The 24,983-nt window shown below is 41.3% G+C and overlaps 1 protein-coding gene across 5 annotated transcripts in view; it reads right to left on the reverse strand.

The window, feature by feature from the left end:
* Positions 1 to 24,393, reverse strand: part of LOC311266491 (rho GTPase-activating protein 12-like) — a 55,657-nt gene extending 31,264 nt beyond the window's left edge. For 2 of the 5 annotated variants that reach the window (XM_084368881.1, XM_084368878.1), the window contains exons 1-3: positions 24,160 to 24,393; positions 15,002 to 15,770; positions 5,930 to 6,130 (exon numbers count right to left, since the gene is read on the reverse strand). In XM_084368881.1, the coding sequence (XP_084225007.1) occupies positions 5,930 to 6,130; positions 15,002 to 15,700 (900 nt within the window). In that variant the 5' untranslated portion in view covers positions 15,701 to 15,770; positions 24,160 to 24,393. The remainder of the gene's footprint in view (positions 1 to 5,929; positions 6,131 to 15,001; positions 15,771 to 24,159) is intronic. The other 3 variants (XM_084368879.1, XM_084368880.1, XM_084368882.1) reach the window with 3 other exon arrangements.
* Positions 24,394 to 24,983: the final 590 nt, after the last annotated feature.

Genomic DNA, 24,983 nt, shown 5'->3' on the forward strand with positions numbered 1-24,983 from the left:
AAAAAAGGAGCTCTGAGAAAACAGACAACAACATCAGACAGCCATTTCCCCCAGACATGTTCAAACCTGAACCAAAATCAGAGAATTTGCCCATGAAGCAGTCAGGAACTACCATCGTCTACGAAGCAATCCATAAGTGTTCTCTGTGACAGAAACCACATATTGTCTGCTGAGCTACAGTAGAGATGAAAAGTTGAAGTCTTAATTCATCACATCATGTGGATCATTGTTGTCTTGTTGGCTCCACAACAAAGAGAGACAACGCGTAAGAACAATCTGATAAGTGCTTGTTTTTTCCACGGACGATACAAGGCTGAATGGAAACAACCACATGACATCAAACAGTCTCAGCTTCCTGTTTTCCTGATTTTGATTATTTGGTCTATACAAGCAGCCAAGTTGAGAAACAATAATCATTTGAAGATCTCATTGATTAATCTAATAATCTAGCTGGGTGGTTCACTGGTGAATTAGCATGATGTCTGAGGGAAAGAGTTTGCTCAGTTTATTACAACTTCCATCTTATTTTTGCAGTTTTGGCTGTTCTTTCCTTTATGAAAAAACATTTTACTCACTACATTAACTGCTAAGCTGTGGCTGGCATTGCGACAACAACTTCCAGTGGGGCTACAACAGATCTTATATTAGTCACATTTTCAAAACTACTTTATTTGGAGCTTCAAGTGAAAGTGCAGGTACCAGGAATGTCTATAATAATCTCACTCACTCGACAGGAAATCTGTGCACACAACAGTAAGTAGGGTTGATCCAGGAAGTTGGTGGGAAAACTATAATGGGTGTTTTCAACAAACACAACTGTTGATCATTTTGCTCTTTGTTCCAGACCAAATAAATCTACTGGGGTTTGCTTTAAACCTACAAGACCGTCTGATTGCTCAAGTATCTTGATCAGTTATTCTCTAAAGGTTTGACTAATCATTGGCCATGACGACACAGATGTCAATAAATTTAGATCTGATGAGAATGTTTTAAGGCTTCGGCCACTGCCATAGTAACTGACTTCCAAATCCATATTTGAACGCCTCGAGGAATAAGCAGGAATAGTATTTTGAAGGGGAAGAAGACCCCCAAAAGAGGCAAAAGACTATTAATAGTTGCCATTTGTTGTTTTCATGTTTTATATATTTTACTCTGTGTGCCTAGGTCTTACCTGGCTGCAAGACATATTTCCCCTTGGGGACAATAAAGTTGCAGTTGAAGTTAGAGTGACCTTTAGAGGGGAAAATGAAATCAAATGCTGGGGTCAGGATGAACCATGTTCTTTCGTGGCCTTTCGTGACACATTTTATCTCCACAGAAGCTGATAAAACACAAAGCCAGAGCGGCAGAAGTTCACATTTTGTTAACATTTAGTGGCTCAGTCTCGACACTTCACTGATCCGTTCACTCAGCAAGAAGCAGGGATTAGAATCGCAATCAGCGCTTTGCACTCTAAAAAATGACAAATTACCAGAATACAAAGAGCAGACGAGAAATTGCCAGATAACAAGCATTTTGTGATTAGAAATTGTGTTCAACCAGGCGTACGAAAATCCAACTGTCCTTAGAAAAAGAATGCTATTCAGAATACCAGCCTTTCACTGGGATGAACCTGTATTTCTGGTCTTGAATGCAAATGAACAAAAGTCTGCATCATGTCTTCGGCTTCTCTGACAGCAAACCTGAACAAAAACCTGCTCATGTCAAACCAGTTCAACGGGGCAAAGGGGGCTGCCTGGATTTTTCGCTGGGATTAAAGTGCATTTTACAGATAACTACAGCAAACACCAAATCACACAGATCATGCGTAACAGTGTATTACATCCGTTTCTAACACTTATTGAAAATTATCAGTAGGTAGAAGGAAGAGGAAAAGGAGCAGGAAGAGGAACAGGCAGGCCAGTCTCCTCGAATAATCTACTAATCTAAGCTGAACTGGAATTACCTCAGGGGCACAGTCCAAACAGGAAGTTAAGGAGCTTTTATCCTGCAGGAGAGGAGCTGACATTAAACCTATAGGAGAGCTGACAGAGCTGTGCAGCTGATTTCCCAGCATGACTCTGCAGCTCCGTCTACTCGGGCCGTAATCTTTGCCCATCTTTGTTTTATCAGAGCAATTAAATCACAGTGGTTCAGACAGTGTATGTGGGAGCTAGTTTCTACTACACATGGAGAGCAGGCAGGCAATCACAGCTGCAGAGCTCCCTGATGACGGCTTGACCAACAAACACAAAAGCTGCAGAGCTAGGTTCGAACTTGTAGCTATGCAACTATTACGCCACACTGAACGCTAGCATTAAGCTGAGGAGTCAACGTCTCAGCTTTGAATACTAGCCGACACATGTCTTGGGTATTTTATGATTAAACTCCAAATAAGGAGGCCTTGAGCTATGAAGAAACATTCGGGCTCAGACGAAACTGTTCAGTATGTTCAGATGTTCAGACGGGTAGTGACGTTATGATGAACTGGTTTGAGAAACAGCTGTGTCATTTCTCTCTATTTAACCATTTAGTGCAGTGACTGTCAACTCTAGACAGACATGTGTTTTAAAGCCAATTATTTCTGTATGTTTTAAAACATGTCTAGAGAGGTTCCTTTAAAGTAAGCTCAGTCTGTTTACAGTCACACCCAATGTTCAGCGAGGACAGAAGGTTGAGATTTAGTGGAGATTGTTATCCAAACAGCCTTGACAGCCAGACTAGTCACCAAAAGCTTAAATGTGCCTTGAGCGCATTCCTCTCATGGTAGAGACTCCCTATTTTTCTCTTTGATCAATCAATATCGAAGGAGAGAAGATTAACTTTTAGTCTGCTGATGTTTACATCAGTCCTGACCTGGCAACATTGTTTTACCATTAATTGATTAATTGTTGAGTCACTGAAATGTCAAGAAACGGTCAAAAAATTTGCATCAAAATTTCCCAGAGCCCAAAGTCATGTCGTCAAATTGTTTCTTTTGTCCAACCAACAGTCCAAAACCCAAAGAGTCTTAGTTCATTATCCTAAATGACAAAGAAGTATCTTTCTTTGGATCAGCTAATCAATTAATAGAGTAATTGCTGCAGCCATACGCAGTAGAGATACGCAGCAGATGATCAGGTCCTGGGTCAACGTTTCATCTGTCTAAAAAATGTGACTACTATTGAGAGGAACATGCACATGCATGAATTCTTTGCAAGTGCTGGGTAGTAATTATCTGCACAGAAGCTACAGCAGAGTGCCGTCTTGCTCTCAGTTGAACTTTTAGTCTATATGGACCACAAACTGATCTTCTTCAGGACCTGAAAAGGACAATTTCTGGTAAAAACGTTTGACTGATTAAGGTGATAGAAGTTGACATGGACATCATGTCCAGAGAAATGTATGTGAATAATTTTAGCATGAGTTTATTTCTAGTTCTGCAATTTATACTAGGGCAGGTCAATGTCTCACATCACTAAACCTGACAGTTGCTCAACACAGTTGGCAGGACAGGGTACATAAGATCCGGTGTCATGAGTTACTGTATGTATAATCTCAGGCTTATATGCAACCTCAGGTTTAGTTAAGAAGAAAAAATAAATGAAGAGAGAAGCTTTAAGAAACCTATATGTCATGCACAGCAGAACTAGAGCACATCTTAAGCTGGGATCATCCCGCCATTGATCCCCAACCAGTTCATATTACGACCATTTACACTGGTTTCTTTATCCGACGGCCTCTGACCTGATTGTAACACAACCAGCTTACATTACTGAGCTCCAACTACAATGACAGTGTTAAAAAATATCTAATATGCTTAAGATGCAAGTGACCCACTGACGTAAAATCTTCAACCTGTGACGTTGTTCACAAGAATCCAGTGTAAGCTCTGTGGAGAAAGTGGGTCTTTGTTGAAGGATAAACCAACAAGACTACCAAACATGCTCCAGTTCAACAGTGCGACAGAAAAACAAACAACCAGTGAACAGCCCTGATACATGTTCCCATCTGTACATTCATTATAGGTTCCACAGTATGGCAAAATAAAAAATGACAACAAAACATTTTTGTCATTTTCATGTTGATCAAGTAGTCAAATTATTGGCGAGTAGTCCAAATTAGTGGTCAACGGATACTCGGTTTTTGGGAACAATGCCGATACTGATATAGGAGTAATGGGACAAAATAGACGCGGAGTCAATGTCGGACGATAATTTAAATTCCAACTTCAGATGTTTTCAAAATATTGAAGAAGTGGGAAAATATGAAAAAACACAAAACCTCTGGTTAGCACATTTGTACCAGTATTAAGCACATTTTTCATTGCTTTGATTTCATACAATTTGGAAGTGAAGGCATGAATTTCCTGTGACTTTTTCAATCCGAAGAATACAATCTGAGATGTCAAAATGTTCTTGAAAGAGGCACCCTTCAAGTAAATACTGCTGAAGAAAATCACAGCATTGAAAACCTACAAGTTGTGATCCTTCTCTTCACGCCTTTCATAATGCACATCAGAACTACGCTTAATGTAAGACTATATAGTCTTGATGCTATATCACCAAGTTAATGATCTCTGACTCTGAAGCTCACTGGGGGCAAAGTGCACACAAAGACGGTCCTTCCTCGTGGAAAGTGAGAAATTATAGTGCGTGCTGTCATCAGCCAGACAAGCATGAGTACACATAGGCAGGGCCACAAGCAAACCTTTATTTATACTGGACCAGCAGATTATACGGCGCGAGCGGCTCTCTGTCATTAAGTGGCTGCTCAGATATACGTGGCGGTTTGGAGGGCAGTGATCTCATAACACAGACAAAGAGCCGTCTTTACACACAAACTAGATTAAAAAAGGAGCTTCTTCTTATTATATCTTGTTAGAGGTAATAGGTACATGCTTCCCTCTTTTTTGAAATTTTATTTACATTTTGTTCTTGAGCTGTAAAGCTGTCAATTTTTTAAACATTTTTATTTCTGCCATTTGACCAAAGACAAAAGGAAAGAGGAAATGAGAGGAAGAGGGTTTGATATTCATGTCAATCATTTTAAGAGTAAAGTTTGCATTCAGTTTTAAATTATTTTGAATAATAATATAACGCTCAGTGCACCCAGTGAAGTATTAGTCATTCTAGCTATTTAAAATATCAAAAACCCAGAAAAATATCACAAAATAATATTCTGCCCAGTATGCCACCCCGCCTCCTCCCCGTCCTCCCTCTCCCCATCATCGCTGCTGCCCCGAGCTCGTCTCACCAGCCAGCTGTCCAAACAAATGTTACGTAGCCAGCGCTTATGTAATGAAGCATGGCAAGTGCTTAGCGCATCCTCTTAGCTACCCTGTCTCATGCCATCATCAGTTCAAACATGTCGGAGACTCTGAGTACGACTGAACCTCCCGTCTGTTCCTTCTGGCTAGAAAGTAGCTGGGACTCAAACAGTCGATGTTATGGATCACTGTGAGCGCTCAGGCTGAACGAATGGGTAATAAACACAAGTCTGCCTCTGAGCTTGTGGACAAAAGCTGCAAGATCAGCTGCTGCGTGTCTGAGTGAGAGTGAGAGGGAGAGACAAAGACAGAGAATGGGACAGAGACAGAAATACAAAGCTGGGAGGAAATAGTCACAGACCTGTGAGTGCATGTGCGACTGAAAGCATTTGAAGATAACTTTGCTCTGCTTGCATGACTGGGATTAGGTAAATGACACATACAGTAGCAAGCTTTATGCAGTTCAAAACATACAGCACAGCACAGAGCAACGGACATGATAAATGCAAAAAAAACCCTGACAGCTGGCTTGTGTGCATCTGTGTGTAAGAAACATTTACAAGTCACTGTGCAGAACATCACTTTGATACAGCAGAAAACAATACGTGGAGGGTTGTGCTGACTTGTAGACGTCTGAAGTTTTCTGTATTTCCGAGTGTCCCTGCTGCGAGCACACATGCACAGATAAAAAAGCTGTCTTACCGTCTCATTCTCATCTGGGTACATACTGTCCCGTAGCTGAGCTGCCGCTGCGGAGAAATAAGTCTTGTAGCCGGCGGTGCTGGCGAGGACACTGATGATGCAGAGAAACACAGCAGCCGCTGCCTTATTCACAAACTCTCTCCCTGACTGACATGTCACTGTGGCAAACCAGATAATGTCACTCTGGGGGCCCTGCACACACTTGAACACACACAAACACACACACACAGACTCTTATTCACTCACACGTCCTTACATAAACACAGAGAGAGAGAGAGAGTGCTCTGTGATGCTCGCTCTCCCCGAGCTGCCACAACACACGCTGCTTGACCTGCCCTCCCCTAATGCCATAATGCCACTCTGCACAACACACAACGCAGGACGCCCGAGCTGAAATAATAACCGATGCGCACGTCCACACAAGCACAGATATCCAATTGAAGCTCCCAGAGGGATTAAGAAAAGCTCCATAAAGTGAGGAACACTGTGCCCCCTGCCCCCACACACACACATCTTCTCCTCTTTGTCTCTAATCAAAGAAGTCATACAGGGCAGAGTTACGCTTTACACTGGATGATCCCCTATAATCACTACCCAGGATATTCATTATACTGTACTGCTGCTCATCATGAATCTAACTTTCATCACTCCTGTAGCTCTAAAATCTGCATTATGCTGTGGCCAAAAAAAATCATGTTCACTCTCTCCTTAACAAAAATCTATTTCTGTGTGAGTGTGAAAGCTGTAAATCTTCTACATCTTGGCTGCAGTTTTTGCCACAACTCCCACACTCTTCTTCATATGTAAATTAATTTTGATGATGTTAAAACGACTTGAAAACAACACTTCTGGATCCTTCGCATATTAAACAGCTATCATTCAGAGGCACTGGATCAATTTCAGGCCAATACTGACCTGTTAAAGGGAAACTCTGCCTTTTTTTTTTCTTCTTTTCACAGAAAGTGTGCTTACAGCTCTTGGGTAGTACTACTGCATATGTGAAAAAAGAAGTATAAAGCCTTTTGTGGCTCCAGAGGAAGCTGTATGTAATCTGATAAATTGCCTCCAGTGATGTCTTTCAGTGGCTAAGTTGCATTGTGGGTAATAGCAGGCACCAGGTTTTGAAATGGAAGTAGAATGTATGGGGAAAAAGCAGTTTCATCTCTGGTTCTGCTGTAACGATGTGATCATTTGTTTTAAAACTGTCCAACAGTGATAGAGGATTGTAACGCTAGATCAGTGGACTGCTTTTGAAAACTACATTACCCACAATACCTCATCATCACTGGAGGCAATTTATCAGATTACATGCAGCTTTCTCTGGAGCCACAAAAGGCTTTATACTACTTTCACCACAGTGATCTCTGGTAATATTGATATAGAGATATTTGGTTGAATATTATCATGATCGTAGTATTTTATTTTGTCACCCTGTCGTAGCATTTTGTTAAATAGTGAGACATATAATTGTGTAATTGCTGCTATACAGTTACTTTAAAGCCATGTAAAGTCATTTGTGTCCACTGCCGTCACCTTTACGACACCTTTCATAGCAAAGTGTGTCTCTAAAATCTATGGTTGTTCAAGCATTTGAGGCGGTGTTGTAAAGCAATGAGCCAGTCTTGCTTGCTTTATGGCAATATTGGATTCACAGCTTTTTTCCATTAACATGATGATGTAAGCGCCATAATTACACATGTATTTCATTTTGCTGGATTAGCCAAACTTCTGTCAATGGTCTCTCAACTGGATTTCAAGAAATGCACTACATCATAAAGCATAGTAGAACATAGAGTTAATTATATTGGGATTAAAATTATTATCCATAGCTCTAAATATGTGTAATTTTGCGGTTTTTGCCCTTCAGTAAGCACTTCTTTTCAACACCGACTTTAGCGCTGGTTCAGTGATTTGTAGTGTTGAAGCAAGTTAATATTGCAGCGCTTGAACCTAAAGAGGTTAAGTTGGACAGATGGACCAGAGCTCGAGGAGGACCAAGTGAATTTTAAATGGAAGCAGACAGAAAAGGAGTGAGAGGAAGAGAGAGACACAAAGTGAGGGTGTCAAACCTGGCCTTACCCTTGCTCTGTTACACAACAGCCAAACACACTGCAAGGGAGTGGGTTTGATGCCAGACCGCCTGAAGCTCTGTGTGTTTGTGTGCGTGTGTGTTTGTGTTTGTGTGTCTCAGGTTGAGAACAGTACTATGAACCCCTCAGGGCTGCTTCATAACATTGGCGATGCGCTTTAAAACTGACACAGTCTGCGCTGCTCTACTGAGACTTTCATGCTTATTCCCAACTGAACTGCTGTTTGCTGACGGTGATTTTCCTGAAAGGAGACATCTGTGAAGTCATTCTGAGTCTCAAATCCCAAAATACATCAGAATCCACAACAGAAACAGTGCAGCAAAGATTTAGTCTTGGTTATTCAATACCATGGCATTTCAAGACAGGACAAAGACAACAAATAATTAATTTGGAACAATCTTGATATTAAATTCATCTTTAAAATAATTCTCAAACAAAAATGCACGTTCAAGATTCTGTTTTTCTTATTCAGCCATTCAGCTAAATTGAAAATTCATGAACAAAGTTATAAATCATTCAATCAAGAAAATACTGCAGATTAATAATAATTAAAATCATCATTAGTTGCAGCCTCAATAGACCGAGCACGTCACTGTGATGACGGTCACAGTCATCTGGTTGAATAGTGACCCAGATGTGAGAGAAATGGGCTTGTGACAGAAGGTCAACAGTTGTAATCCACAAACAATCTGTCAGGAAACACGACGGAGGGGGATAAGATGGAAAAAGAAAGAATGCAAACATAGAACTGAGGTTATCCAAAACATAATAAAACAACCTTTTTCAGCAGTAAGAGCGGCATGTCTGGGAAAATATGTGGATTGCTTACTTAATTTCAATGTCACTCCCTTTCTGTCAACAGTTGCAGAAGGGCGCAGCTCAGTAGTCGAAAGCAGAGGAAGAAGCTCATGTATAAACTGTATCAATGGAAAACCCGAGGCACAGTTATAAAAAGAAACTTCCTCAACTGCAATTAATTCATGCTTTATTAAAATTCTTTACAAATCGGAGCCCATTGTTTATTATGTTTCCATCTGGGGGTCCTCAGCATGAAAACATTTGGGCCCCCCTGAAAGAGAAGATGATTTAGCATCTAAATAACCCTGCAGTGAGTTCTGACTCTCCCTGCCAACATGTGATATAATAAGCCTTTTTAATAAGGCACAGAAAGAGAATTAACAGTAGTGCAGATGGTCTGGCTCCCATTAACAGATCCCTCAGTGTGTGTGTGTGTGTGTGTGTGTGTGTGTGAGTGTGAGAGAGAGAGTGTGTGTCTTTGCATAACTGACATAAATGGTGCCCTTGCTGAAGACCACTTGACTCAGTGCATGTGTGTATGTGTGTGGGAGTTGAATGAATGACTGAATTAATGAATGACTTATTTTTATGTGCTCCGGACGTTCATTAATGTGTACGGGTGTGTTCAGCCACTTAAAGTACGAATAGGTGCGACAGTGTGAAGACACGCACTTGCCAAATCAACTTCCTGCCACACTTGGTAATCAAACAAATGAGGAAGTGCTTCCTCCAATCAATCATCCTGCTGGGAGTCATTAGTTGATTACAGCTGTCATAGAGAACGATGGGAGTCTGCAGGGTTGAGTGGGGGTTATTGACTGTGACAATCAAAGGGAGAGGCTAACTCTTAAGTGTTTGTTAGTTTCAAAAGTGAGACGCCAGGCAGGAACAGTGTGCCAAGAAAGAGCAACTGATTAATGGACTCAGAAGGTCCTCGTTTTTGGTGAGCCATAGGACACAACTTTGTAAATAAATTAAAACTTTCTCAAGTATTGTAGACTCCCCTGGAAATGCATAGAGACAGACTAAGGTTGAAGTTAACCTGCAGCGTTTGCAGCATTAGGACTGATCACACAGGCTCATCGCTTTAATCATGGCAGCTTCAAAAATGCCTCTGAAAAGTGTGTCGGACAAAAGTGGGACTGTATGTGCAACCAGGCGAACAAATAAAATTAATGGTAAAAGAGGTGGGACTCGGGGGCCTTGCACTGAAAAGTTGGGAATATTTCAACTTCTGAAACCAGCTAGAAAAACATGCCTGGCGTAAGGCCCCAATCACACAGATACTCATCACTACAGATGCGGACGCTTCAAAAATGCCTTGGAAAAAGTGTGTTTAAGCACCTGTGGAGCGGTGATATGTGTGTAACCACCCATCATATGTTATAATCGAAAACAGCAGTGCAACTATGTGCCTTGCACTGCAAAGTTGAAAGTATTTCAACTTCTAAAATCTGCTAGAAAAACATGCAGCACTGCACAAGGGAGGAGTGCACGGCAGGCGCACTGTAACTGAGGAAATCAATGGTTTTGCTGGCAACACCTTTCTAGCGATTGTGTCTCCTGTTATCAGCCGCTAACAGAACCAGGTCACTACAGAAGGCAATAAAGTCAAAGGGGAATTGTGGGTAAACTAGGGCTAAACTAACTAACTAACTAACACTAAGATGGACAGTCAAGGTATCAAAACATCATGCTAATGCTCAGATTTGGTCAATATCAATTAAAGAAGCCATTGTTATGTAGTTAAAAAAGATTAATCTGTTTGTTGATCAAAAGAAAGTTAAATGTCTAACGTTTGCTGGTTCAAAAGAAGCAATCTGAAGACATTTTGGGAAATTATGATGAGACATTTTACAGACTAAATGATTATTCATGAAAATCAGCAGATTCAAGACCAAAGATTAAAGTGTGACATGACACATGACAAGAGAAAAAGTCAGAGTTCAGCAGCCAGGATTTGACATTTGATGGCACAAGTGAAAAAAAAAAAGAAGAAGCTTTTTTTGCTTTTTTTTAACCAACAGACTTAATCATGTAAAGTTAAAGCACACAGTGTATAGCATACTCAGTGTTTCTCACAAGCACTGTTGGATTATTATGATCCTGAAGGAAGAGGGGTGATGAAAAGCAGAATGGATGAGGCGGTGCAGTGAAGCAGCAAATTAAAACACACTGAGACCTTGACAGCCACTATATTCAGAGGCTGGGGGGGGGGGACATTTGCTTCACTGGACACAATGTCCAATCCACCTCAGCCAGGGGCTTTAAAACCTACTGTATGCATGAAACTATCAAGTGAGATCTCTGTTGGTAACTTCAACATTTTCAAAATAAGGATCAATGGCTGTTGGGCTTATATGACACTCACTATTAATGTCGTGATCCTGCTGTGCTGTTTACAAAATCCCTGCGTAATTAATTTTATTGCCTTATAGTTGTGTTGCAGGATGTCTCCCCTGGACTATGTGTCTTAAATTGTGGACGCTGTAGACAGTACCAAATGGGGCAGGTGGTGTGGATAATAGAATGGGGAAAGTATTGTTTACCTTGATTATGTGTTTTTTTACCCAACCCCCACCTGTGTTCACTGATCTGCCAGTAATGCTCAAAAGCAACATTAAACCAACTTCTACCTCAGCTACAACCTGACCTGAGCTAAGCTGAACTAACAGCGAAGACTCCAACCACAACACTCCCTGTAGCTGTAGCTGTGCTATTATCAATTCTCTCTACTAGAAGGGTTTTACTGTGAAGAAGCAATGGGAAGTCTTGATCTTGCTTTAGCAGCAGGACTTTGCCCTTACGGTGAGTGAGGCCTCCTGTAATGTCTTGTACAAGGCAGTTGCACTAAAAATAAAATAAAAAAAACACAAGAGGCCTAACTTCACACCAGGAAATGGCACAGTTAAGTTCATGCATGCATAAAAAAGGTAAAACCATTGTGATGTACTGACGCTCTGCTCTCTCCCTCACTACCAAGGAGACTTACTTTTGGTCAACAGTATCAAGCTGAGCTTGATGGAAAAAGATTTGCACAGATTTACTGGCAATTCCATGAAATTAAGAGAGTTTGTCATGACCTTTATGTAAAAAAATGAATGAATAGAGAAACTAACTTGATAAAAGCCCATTTTATTAATATATCCCTCAGATATCATCAGAATTCAGTCAGCAGTGTCTGAGATGCCACTAATGAGAAACACATGAATGCCCATTTTCTGAAATCATTGATATTTTGGAAAGATGATATGCAACAACCCCACACTTCATTGAAAAGCAACTCATCTGTCTGAGATAATGACTAAAGGATGACACATTCACAGCCCAACATTCAACTGCTGAAGAAACGTGGCAATGAATGAAGCCTGGAGGGTGGTGAAAGATGACTAGTCACTAAAGTGGTGACAAAGTAGGCCCGGGCGTCAGGTCCAGTGTGGCAGATAAGAGCCTGGCAAGGAGCTGTGCAGCTCAGCACACTCATGAGCAAGGAACTAAGCAGAAGGCGCTGGATGAGCTGCCAATAAGGAACAAGGCCAAGGCAGCAGGAAACATTTACTCTGCTGCTTTCCTGTCACATTCAGTCATCCTTCTCCTGCTGTAAAAGTCACTCGTTTATAATTACACTAAAGGAAAGGAAAGGAAAGGAAAGGAAAGGAAAGACATAAGAGGAGATAATATGAGAGAAGAGGTAGGGTTTGCATATTTTAGGAAGTCCTGAGTCACACCTGGGCTGTTGTCACCAGCAGCGTGCTGACAGAACAGAGGAAAAACAAACATACAGCCCACTGAAACTGAGGCAGTTTCTCTTCACCAGGCCTGTGTTTTGGAAACAACCACCTTCTGGATTACATGAGCTTTGTAGGACTGTGTATCCACCTGACAAAACAACAATCAATCACTTAATGAAGACAACCAGTCAAACGCTTTTAAATTATGCAAATGGCTGTTAGTGTTGCTCTATTCACCATACAAAAACAATCTATAGAGTAGCTGGTCAAATTTGACCTCCACAAGCCATTTACATGTTCTGATAAGGGAAAATACAGGTGGATGTGAAGAATACCACATCACTTAATGTCTCGACTATAGGAGGACGCCTCGACTCCATCATCAGTTACGTCATGGCCACAATTTGACTTGTAAAACATTGTTTTCTTGTTATCATTAATTTCCAATATAAAACTTTAGCAACATAAGGAAACACACATGCTTTTGATTTTTTTTTAAATCACACTGTTTACTTTCACACAATGCTGGACTTGTTGTCTGCATTACCAAAAACCAGCTAGACTACTTTGACCTTTCTCCTGCCATTTAAATGGCACACAGAGAAAGGAAGGAACTCCATTGTGGAGGGGGGGGGGGGGGGGGGGGGGGCGCTTTCAGAGAATATACAGACTTTGAAATTGTATATGCTCACTTTTAGATAACCTTTAAAAACACAACATATTGAGTCAGTGGTTACGTCATTGTGTGATGCATCGCTCTGAAGTCAGTACCTCTAAAAGTAAAGTTGACAGAGAGTTGGAGTGACCAAAACTTGAGTAAGAAACTTGCAGCCCAGTGTCAGGAGTTATTTAGTGGATGGGAAGCATAATCTTGTCCGAGTCTTTTTAGTTAGATTAATTACAAGAATTACTTTAGTAGCACTGAGGGAGACTGAACGCTTTGACCAAATGTCTTGTTCGTTCTTAAAGTCAGTTTCTGGGGTATCTGGGTTTCTTATAAAGTGTATTATTCTGTATATCTTAAGCTTAAACTCTGTGTGAATATGCATTTGTTATGTCTTGTATTGTGGTTATAAATAATAATTAATGAGAAAAGGAAAATTAAGAATGTAAAGAGCTGCACACTGAAAGTGGACCATAGCAGGCAAAGTAACCTGAGAGTGAACTGTAAAGGGAGACGGAAAAAGATTGACAAACAGCTAAATATCATTAAAAAATGTGCAAAAGCTGCTTCAAATGTGTCAAGGTAAAGTATAAAGTAAAAAAAATGATTTTTCAAAGCAATAGTTGTACTATGTGACTATATCGTTTGCCATGGAGCTGTGTCAAAGTTGATATTTATGACATATAAGTATCGGTATTCAGGTCAAAGTCCACAAACTGTAAAAGTACTATACATGTGTAACTTGAACACAACTTACACTACAATCCCCTCCTTTCTGTACACAAAAAAAGGGTGTACACCCAGTGGCAGCGCCACACAGACCCGGTTTCTATTTTCTCTCTGGCCTTTGTTCAGCTGCAGACTGAGCTAATGATTTCAGGAACAAACACCCCCACTGACCAGACTCACAAGTAATCAGCTGCCCCATCTCACTGAGCCATTCTGACTGAAGCTGCATTTGTCCTGCACCTCAGTAGCTTTAGGCCCGGAGTGACAGATCGCTCTCCTGTTCGACAAAACTGTCAGAACTGGGTCAAGAGATCGGATCACCCAAAACATGTCAGACACCTTTAAATGAACAAGATGGGGGAACATAAGTAGAGCCAAGTTCACAAATCTGGTGCCTATACCAACATAAAATGAATGACTTCAATCGTCTCATGTACCTTTAAATAAAGGCAGAATAGAAATAGAAAGAAAGTAACAATCACAGGTTATTTTACATTGTTCAGCTACAAATGTTCTCCACAGAAAGAAAGGGGAAGCTGAACAGTACAGTTGTAAAACAGCTGTCGACAGATACTGACAATGATCTGAAATGAGCAAATGTCTGCAGACGGGTCCAATGAATGATACGGTATGTGCCCCAGACTATTGCCTCTCATGCTGCATGTGTAGTGATACAGTAAGTTCTGCGTATTAGTCTTTGATTTTTATTCTAACTAGAATTACTGCCTCATGGTTGCGTGTCTCTTTCAACCAGTCAAGTTGCAGTTTACATCCACGTCTGATGATTTCAGTGGATAGTTTCAACAACAACAGTCACATGAAGCTCAATATTAGCAAAACTGATAAGCTTGAGATCGACCACTGCTGTTTACATGCTTGGCCAAGAAAGCTGATTCTGATGGCACAAAAAGTTCAAGTCACGACAGTAGACAACACTTTAAACATGGATGCTTCAGACATGTCTTCAACCCGGCAGCACTGAAAATCTGTACAATCTGTACAGTCTCAAGGTGGACACACATATAATAAAATAATATTAAAATTTGTTTGTTGACTTTACCTGGAGATGTTCAGTGGAACTGCTGCTCAGTTCGTCTCCTGACTCTGAGTCATTGGTGCGTCTGTCTTCACCTGCAGAGTCACAGTGTTGGGTGCTGTCCACATCCAGGGGGGTTCTGACCAGCTCCGGGGATCGAGCTCTGTTGCGGGGTAGAGTGTTGGACTTTCCTTTGTTTTCCGGCTGGTGGCCTCCAGCGTGGACAAGGATGTCAGCCAGAGCTCGGTCGTGGTCGGTGGGAGTGCTGGGGGCATGGTGGTGGTTGCTGTCCCTGCGGTGAATCGGGGGACTGAAGTGCCCAGAAGAGGCAGTTTGTGCAGAGGGCGAGCGCCGATAGTTAGACTCGCGTCTGTGAAGATTCTCAGGAGGATGGTCCTGGAATCCAAGGTCCAGACTTGACGGCTTCACCCAGAGCGCACCCCCAGTTTGTGGAGATGTGTTGCCGGCGGCAGCAGGAGGATGTGGGAGAGGTTTAGGAGGTGGCATGAGGGCTTTGCGGACTTCGCGGACATACTGAGCAGGTACATAGAAAGCTTTAGTCCCCTCTTCCTTCTTCACTTGCCACCAGTCCTCGTTGGTCTTCTTGATCAGCATGTAGCATTCCCCCTGGTGGATGGTAATGAGGCGGTCTTTGGCCTTGTATTCATAGTCGTACTCCACCTCAATGTAGACCTGGCCCGGAGCAATAGGCAGCTCTGCCATGATGCCTCCGACTGTCCACGAGGCAGCTCACCGCAAGAGGAGGTTTATTAGCATGGCTCCCAGAGCAGACCTGGAGGGGAAACAACAAGTACATAAAGTAAGTATTCAATATAACACTCGGAAAATCCTTCAGCACAAAGAAAGTAACTTTCATTATCAATTAATCTGACAATTAATTTAATGGTTAATGGATTAATCGTTAGGGCTATGTAGTGTAAAAAAAAAATCTGAAAATATGCTCATCACAACTTGCAAGAATCCAAAATGACATCTTCTACTTGCTTCTTTTGTTAAATTAACCGTCCAAAACCCAAAGACTTGTCATTTACTATCATAACTGACAAAGAAAAGCAGTAAAGCCTCGCATTTGAGAGGCTGGAACCAAAAAATGTTGACATTTCTGCTACTAGGTAGTATCAAGAGGTAAGAAGAAAAAGAAAAGGCAATACAATAACGGTAAAGTTGTTTAAGCTGTGATGAGCCTTAAGGATTACTATCATCGAGTAGAAAGTGTTTTAAAAAGTACAAAAAGTAAAACATCAATCTTATATTTCTTCTTCCCAGGTGACCAAGCTTTTGTAATGTATTTATACGTCAGAAAATGCCTCTTCCTTTTCTGCCTTCTTATGTAACCTTTACTACAACACAGACACAGACAACAGTCTCTTTTAAAGCCTAATACTCACCTAACCCAATCAGAACAAATAAACGAGACACAAACTGAAGCCCTTTAATCCTCTTCAGAGGCTGCACAGCTTCAGAGCGCCACGTAAAGTCAGACAGAAGGAGTGGAGACACTAATGTGACTCACATGGTCTTCCACTAATGTATCTCTGTTTTTCTGTGTCCAACTCTGTTCCTCTGTCTGCTAATGACGGCTAGTCAAGCACCAACTGAGGCATGCTGAACGCACAGATTAGTCGAAACACACACATAGTTTCTTGCTGAAGTCACATGTGTACACACACACACACACACACAGACAGAGAGAGAGAGAGAGACACACACTCTCTCTTACAACATGAGGTGAGGCTCCAGCACACCTTGAGCAACCTGAGCTTTGAAGCGTCTCCATTTCAAGTTTTTTTTTTTGGACGGTAAAAGTGTAATGGAGTTTAAAAGGCACGTCTTATCTGAAGTGAACTTTGAGGTCAGACATGAGTTCAGTGAAACTAATCCACGGGGCAAATCGAGACAATAACAGAGGCCAAAGCTAAGAAAATGTTTCATTATATTTGGAGAGCACGTTTAGCCCGTGGGCAGGATGAGATCTTGTCATAGCTTGCCTCGGGCTACCTCTGTGCTATTTCGATAGAAAGAGACGGTACCAAATTGCTGCTAGTGCCAGTTTGAGCCTAGGGTAGTAGTAGGAAAAGATATATTTTATGCTCTAACAAGCTTAAGAGTTCAAAGATGTGTATCATGCTTGGATAACTTTGTGTAGTGTAAAGAAAGCAACACATTTCTTGCTGCAGTGTTGCAGGTGTATTACAACACTGACTTCTAAACATATTACTAAAACTTCCTGGATTGCTGGTGAGCTAGAAGATGAAATGTTTGCAATTGCTAGCAATTAATGCAGACACTTCATATGGCCCAAAAGTCTGAGATCACACTGAAAAGCTTTTATTCTGTCATGTATAGCTGGAAATAATATGAAGGTTTGAGGATTGGGAAAGTAAATAAAAATGTAATAAGTCAAATTGTTGTTCTTATCAAAGAGAGGCTTTCTCAGCGTCAAATCATGGCTACACTAAAGGTTTCTAGGAGGCAGTATATGCTTTACACAAACTGGATCAGGTGTATCCATAACATGATCAGGTAAACCCAAAGTGACCCCACCATCAGAAGGTCAACACATCAAGTTTAGTTCCCTGAGAGACAGAAAAGAAACATCATCACAGATACAGAATCTGCTCAAATCAGCAAACGTCCTGTCAAAAGAAGGCTGTCTCGCAGCGGTCTCAGAGGACGAGTAGCAGTTTCTAAACCACTTCTCAGGAGGTGAAACAAGGCCAACTGCTGGAGTTGGGCAAAGAAATACCAGAATTTCCCAATGGATGACTGGAAAAAAGTTCTATTTACTGATGAATCCAGGTTAGAGATTTATGTCAGTAACAGGGTGTATGTGAGGAGACGAACAGAAGAGAAACAGTGATACATGGTGGGGGGGATATTCAAGTCTGGGGGTGTTTTGCCTACCCTGGATTTGGAAACCTGCATTGAATTGACGCCACTCTATCCTTCGGAGACATGCTACACCCTCTGGTTTCAATCTTTGTGGCGAATGATTCATACTAGAGCAGGATAACGAGCCCGAACACACCTCAAAGTTTTGACAAAACTGAAGAAGACCGAGGAGTCATAGACTTTCCTCTACAGTCACCTGACTTCAACCCCATTGAACATTTATGGAGGCACCTGAAGACTGAGAAAGCCAAGCACTCTGTGATGTTACAGCAATGTTTGTAAACACTGTGAAATCATGCGCGGATAAGTTACATGACAATAGGACTGGAGGTGTAGCAGTTGAAGACTTTTACATGTGTACTCAGAAATATCAGACCATGTTTATCATTTTGACTTTGTTTCATTCGAAGATCTGAATCTTCATAACATTTTACATTTTAATGGCTACTTTATTAAAGATGGTGCAGTCTGGCTGGATCTGATCTGATCTGATCTAAATGAAGTGGCAGGATATTACAGCGTCAGTAGCAGTTAAAGCAGGATATTACAACTCATCAGTGAGTCACATGCAGTGAGAACAAGCCTGAAGAAACCAAGAAGATGACTATTATTTTAATGAGCATCGAGACAAGAAATCTGTCTGTCGTTCTGCTTTTATACTCAGGATGCACAAACAGACACAGACCCACCAAACCAACCATCTAGACAGACAAAATCCTGAATATGGATCAATTCAGGGATCATACTGAGGAATCCATAATGAGCATATCATGGGAAGAAGTATCCACGGTCTACAAAGCGACATGAGCCACACCCTTTTATAGCCTCTTGATTTACAGGCACAATAGTAAGGTTAGTGGTGTCACCATTAAAGTGGCAGCTGAACAGTAAACATGGGTAAGGCAGCTCTTATGTAATATTACTACTGCATCTGTTACCTTTGCCAGCTGTGCATTAGCTTAATAATGATCTGTGATTGGATTACTCTGATACAGTGACCGCGGGGATAATATCGCTTTGGATTACCTCGCGGGTTCAGGCTAACAGGTACTGAAGGAAATCTCACCAACACTATGTCCATTAGCCAAATTAAACCAAACAAACACTGCCTCTGATGCCAGCTGAACTAAAGCTGACATATCATGGGCATATCATGACAAGAGCGGACAGCTTTCCTCATTAACCTGTGACCTGTTCATTGAGCTGGCTAACCTGACAGGTAGAAGACAGCATGTCTTTCATTTCTGTCTAACCCTCATCCTTCTACCTGGACTTTTTCTTACTAAATAATAAGCCTCATTTACGAATCAGGGTTTTTACCCATAACTGCACAGTCACACTTCCAGGTTTTCAATCAGCTTTAACCTACACCATCCAGAGTCGGTCTGAGATTTGATCTGTGCACATTGCGACACTGAATGCTCTATGACACAATCTGTCGCGGTGATGCACTTCATGTAAAAACTCTGTGGTTTGCCTACCTTATCTTTGCTGTACTTTTCCGATCCTAATAACTCAGAGCAAACAGAGGGCCTGGCTTCCTCAACCTGCTCAAAAGCAAATATCATTCCTCTGAGGCGCTCTTCTATGAGTATCACTTGGCTGGTAAATGACTAAATATGTCTGGGAAATTTTGCGACTTCAGTCACTGCAGCAGCTAGACAAAAGTTAATTTTGTGCAAGATATGCCTCCCTTGTGCAAGATTTCCCCTGGTTGTTTCTCTTCGCTTGTTCACTTCTTTGCAATATCCTGCAAAGGGTTTTAGGTAAATCACCAACCAGTTATTTTCACAATTATTTGCTTAATCATTTAGTCTATAAAATGTCAAAAAAATTTGCAAAATTATTATCACAATTTTCCTCCTGTCCAACCAACAGTCCCACATCCAAAGACTCTTTATTTACTGTCATAAATGACAAAGACAGCAGTTAATGTTTAACATTTTTGCTTGAAAAATAACTGTAGTAGCAACTCTAATCTGACAGCTGCCGATTTAGACGGATACACCTCATCTCACATGACAGCCGAGTCACCAGAATAAAATGTAAGCATGTACCGTCTCTGCAAACCACTGATACGTTCACATTTGTTAATGTCATCGGCTATGCATCATAATGACATTTAAACAATATGTGTTGTATTATGTTCACATGTTTATGACAGGACTTTCTTATCAGAAGGTGGAGTCACCAGAGACAACACTGCCAGGCCAGTTACTTCAGTTTGAGACTGTTTCAGCAGCACATGTAAGAGTGAAACCATTGAAGAGGAACTACAGACTACAAACTGTTGTTGGTTTTATATCTAAAACCAACAACAGTATTTAAAAACTTATTTATGTTGTGTCAACAAATTTTCCATGACATTACAGCTCATGTATAAACATTAATGCAACAAATCTGGAGACAAATGCTTATTTGTATTTTCAGGTCAAAATCCAACTGGGCTTCTATGAAACTTCTCTGGTTGTTAAGTAGAGAGAAAATATTCTAGAGCTGCAAATAAATTGATTAACCGGTCGGTCAACTGACTGGAAATTGGCAACTAGAGTTCTAGGATTTGTTGCTATTTTTGGTTGGATGTGATTATAACCTGAATTTCTGAAGCTCGTCAAATAAAACAAAGGATTTGAAGAGCTACCATGGCCAGTAGGAAACTGTTATTCGCTTTTTAGTCTATGAACTCAATCCATTGAAAATACTCTGCTAAATATATGATAATGGCAATAATCGTAACTTGTAGTTACACCAACAGAACACCACTTCCTGTCCCTCTTATATAACGTCTCTTTCCAAATAATATCCTAGCATTTAAGCTGGGCACCACAAAGAACACACCAATGAATCAAGACTATTTGTTTACTCTTAATCTCCTTATTGAAAAGCATTTAGAAGGTTGAGTGTCTCTTTCACTTATCTCTGCCTAGATTAAACTCCGACATCGGCACCGCTATTTAGCAGACAGCACAAATCTTCTCAGAGTCCAATCAGCAAAGACAGAGGAAGCACCTTAATTTGATGTGATGGTAATAAGATTTACAGCAGGTTGTGGGGTGGATGGGTGGGTCAGAAGAGTAAAACCATCCAGAGCTACAAGACATGATGGTTGGTCCTTGGCTGAAGAGTATAGACCGATGGTAAGGTATGGACGAAATGTGTGTGGGACTGTTTGAACTGATATGTGGTGGAAATTGTGCCGTTGTCAGCACATGTAGGAAACACACCCTCCTATTTTCTCCTGCCTCAGCAGAACAGAAAGCAGCACCTTGGAAAGGTTTGGGTTTTTTTTCACCATTAACCCATGAAACGTCTCCACTGAAACATGGACGTGGCAGCAGAGTTAGCTGCTCTGCATCGGCTCTCACATGACACTCGTTAGCAGAGTTGAGACTGTTTCTATCCAGAGGCGGGCTGCCAGTGATTACTTTGAGCGAGTTATTTTCATCAGAGAGAGCACATTTCTCTCCCATTATGGAGTTATTTAAAGAGAAGGGAAAGGAGGTTGGAGAGATGATTATCAGACTCGCTGAGCTAGTTTGAAGAGTTCACTATGAAACAGCCAAGATGTGCAACAACTTGAAGTGAAAAATGAGACCTGCCCCGTCTCTTTCCTTTGCCTGGATAAACACAAATATCAGACTTCCATCACTATTGTACTTCGTTTTCCACCATTTGAAGAATGACTGCTGCTCTTCCATCATCTCATTGTGCCCCCGTCGTCTGCTATGGTTTAACGGTACCTGAGTGGAGAATAAGATCTACAATCTGTTTATCTAAAAGCTTATCTTAACCTCTAATATTTGCAAAATGGTAGTGGATGGAAAAGTACATTACTCTGCATTTTCCTTTGCTGATTTTCTAGCCTGGGAACCGGACGCATCTGTAAGCTCATGTTTCATTTGCTCTGGCAGATACGTCTGGCCAACCTCCTATTCAGACAGATTTCCCTCCATCCTGGCTTGTGACGGGCCAATCACAGCCATTTATTGACTTTGGGGCGGGTTTGATACGATGCCTCACAGAGAGGAGCGTCATCAGATTTGAAAAGTCACTTGTTTCGCTGCTCTGATTAATTGTACAGGCTCATGAAACTCAGATCAAACTGTCAAACTAGGCAGCGCTGATCAAATACGAATCCAGATTTTGTTACTGCATTGCCGGTTTCTCTGCTCAAATATATTCAGAAGCACATTTTAATGTACAGATGGGCTTTAATCTGGAAAGGTTTGTGACCGGGCCACTATCTTATCTGCTTGAAAACAGACCTAGAAATGTCCCACACATTTTGTTTCTCTGATTGGTTGAAGGTCCAAAAGCATTTTGATAATGCCCCTTGGATATCTAAACTGAGCTAAGAAGACTAACAAATACTTGTGAATTAATCTTGTAATTTCAGGCACCCAAATTCAGTAAATGTAGTTAAAAAATGTATTACAAGTGGATGGACATCTGGCTAATGTTAGAAATGTTGCAGAAATATGCTTTTACATCAGTTGGAGGTAAATAAACTGTCAACCTGAGCACTCGGTGAAACCATGTCAGGAAAACAGAGCTTGGCTTTCTAGACCTTCCTGATGCTGGACAGGTTCTTCTGTCTCAGCTCATATAGGACCATGTATATTCTTTAGAGTGGCATGAAATGAATAGTAAAAATCATCATCTTAAATGTAGTGACATGACAGCCCTAAGTGGCAGAAGTTATAGAGATAGAGACAAACAAAAACCATCAGCATGGCTCAATATCACGCTTGATAAGTGAGACGATGTGATCTTAGGAGAAATCACAGTTTGTAACATCAGGAACGAGCACAGCCAGTCAAGTACTGCACTGTGACCTTCACACGTAATCACAGCAAATGTAGGTCCACGTTTCCCAAAACAGCCTGGATTCAGCACAGGCTGTCCCAGTTAGGCACCTCTCACCGCGACTTTCCTCGAAACTCAACTCCCTGAGGTCGCATGCAACTGTCATGTAACCACAATCTGTCACACTTCAACAGACCACATCCAGCTGCAGCTCACTCAGCGTGGGCATCTTGAGAACGGAGAGAAACGAGAGTGTACACAACAGAAACAAAACAGAGGAGGACATGTCTGTATAGAGGCGGGTATGTTGCCCGTTGATATGAGAGCAGACAGAGAGGTTCGCTACTTGATGGAGTGACACTTGTCAAATCCAATTCAACATGACATCCCCCTCTTTTGTTTTTCCAGCTCATTTTTACTGGTAAATAAAACCCAATTACCAGCTAGAAGGTGCATCAAAACAAAGACATACTGTATTTACAACAAGAAAGCAGCTAAACTTCATATTTCATAACCCATTTTTTGTCAGTTTTGCTTGATAAATGAATTAAATTACCTGTCAACTGAGACTTAAGTTAATAGGGAAATAAAAGCTTTGTAACAGCAAAGAAACTTGAGCTGTTATCCAATTTATAATATCAGCAAACGTTGAAAATCTTTAAAGGTGCACTATGTTGTTTTGGGGAAGAAATTATAATCAGAGGAGAAAGATCTTCATTGACTGATTTTTTATTATCTTTGTTTTCATGACTGAATAACAACACTATTTAATACTGGTTTACTTTGTTTATATGTGGCGGACCCTGCCACCTTTCTAGCTTCAAACAGAGATTGCTCGACCAATGGGAAAATCAGTGCAAAGATCAATCACCAGTACACAAACCCAACAAGACTGTGATTTAAATCCAATTTGCAAACCACAAAGATTGACTTTATGGTAAAGACAGTATATCCAAACTCCTTACATCAACGTCATTCGTCACATATCACATAGATAAGGTGACATGACTTAAAACCTGCTTTGTGACCCTGACAGGTTCACTTCACTGCTGACAGCTCACGAAGTTAACCACAACTAAAAAGATATGTCTTACTTTAACATGTCTGTCTGAGATAGCTCAACTGTTAAACAGCAACTCTGAATCCAGCTCTGATTTTCTATGGTTTCTCACCTTTAGCTAGCATTCCTAATGGGATTAACTGCAGTTCCTGATATCTGAGCAGCCTTCCTCTGAACTTTATGAAAATGGGAATACTCCTGTTCAAAAGGTGTAAAACTCTCACCTTTGACTTGTATTCACGTTTTGTCATATTAACACAGAGTCACAGCCCTCGTCTCGGCGTCTAGTTTGACTTACTGGAGCTAATCTGTCGCTAACGTTAGCTAGCTAATTAGCTCTCTAGCTAAACATTCCTCAGTGTCCCAAACAGTGCCGCAGTCAAAGATCCGCACCCTGACGTACCTTCTCTCCTGGCGGTTAGGCAGCCCGCGGAGAAAAGAGGGCGCCCTCCAGTTATTCCTGCGCGGGGTTAAATTCCCGTCAACTTCCCCAGTCGGGAGACCACCGTGTCAAACTAGTTGGTTACTTGTCAGGTTTGTAAGATAGCGGCGCTCCCGTCGCTCCTGGCCGGTGTAATCCACAGCAGTGCTCGCTCCCGCGGACTCACGCCTGCCCTGACAACTTTGGCAAGTACCTCCGCTGAAAAGATCGGCTCTTGAGAAGACGTCTCACTCTGAAGCCTTTCCCAGGACACAATCTTAACCCGAGTGTGCGTAAACTTTGGCGTTGCCATGGCGACCACTCCAGCGCAGGTTGCGATATGTCAATGAAGAAATAAAATAAGTTTTATTTGACAGTTAATTCAAACGTTAGTCGCCTTGATACTGACTATTAAGACGTTATGTCTAACAACTGGCTGTGTTTAGTTATTATGTTCATTAACACGCTAGATTCGGAGCGGAAATACGTTCAGTGTGAGACCTCCTGTCGAATTTGTGCTCTATGGTCAGAGAGCCCTCAGGTGTTCGGGACGCAAACGGGGAATCAGCGCCACCTGATGGCTGTAACATGAAACTACAAATACACTGACGGGTGCAGTGTACTTCTTGTGTCCAGGTGGTCGCTTCATGTAGAGGTTCGGGTGAGTTTTGTCATCTTTGGACACAGTTAGGCTAGCTGTTTGCGCCTGTGTCCTAAGCTAATTTAGCCCCCTGCTAGCTTTAGCTTCATATCTAGCATACAGACATGAGGACTTAAAGAAAAATACGTACATTAACGCTATTTAC

This window comes from Pagrus pagrus (assembly GCF_965226575.1).
Source record: "Pagrus pagrus genome assembly, chromosome: 12".
In the NCBI taxonomy this organism is placed as follows: Eukaryota; Metazoa; Chordata; class Actinopteri; order Spariformes; family Sparidae; genus Pagrus; species Pagrus pagrus.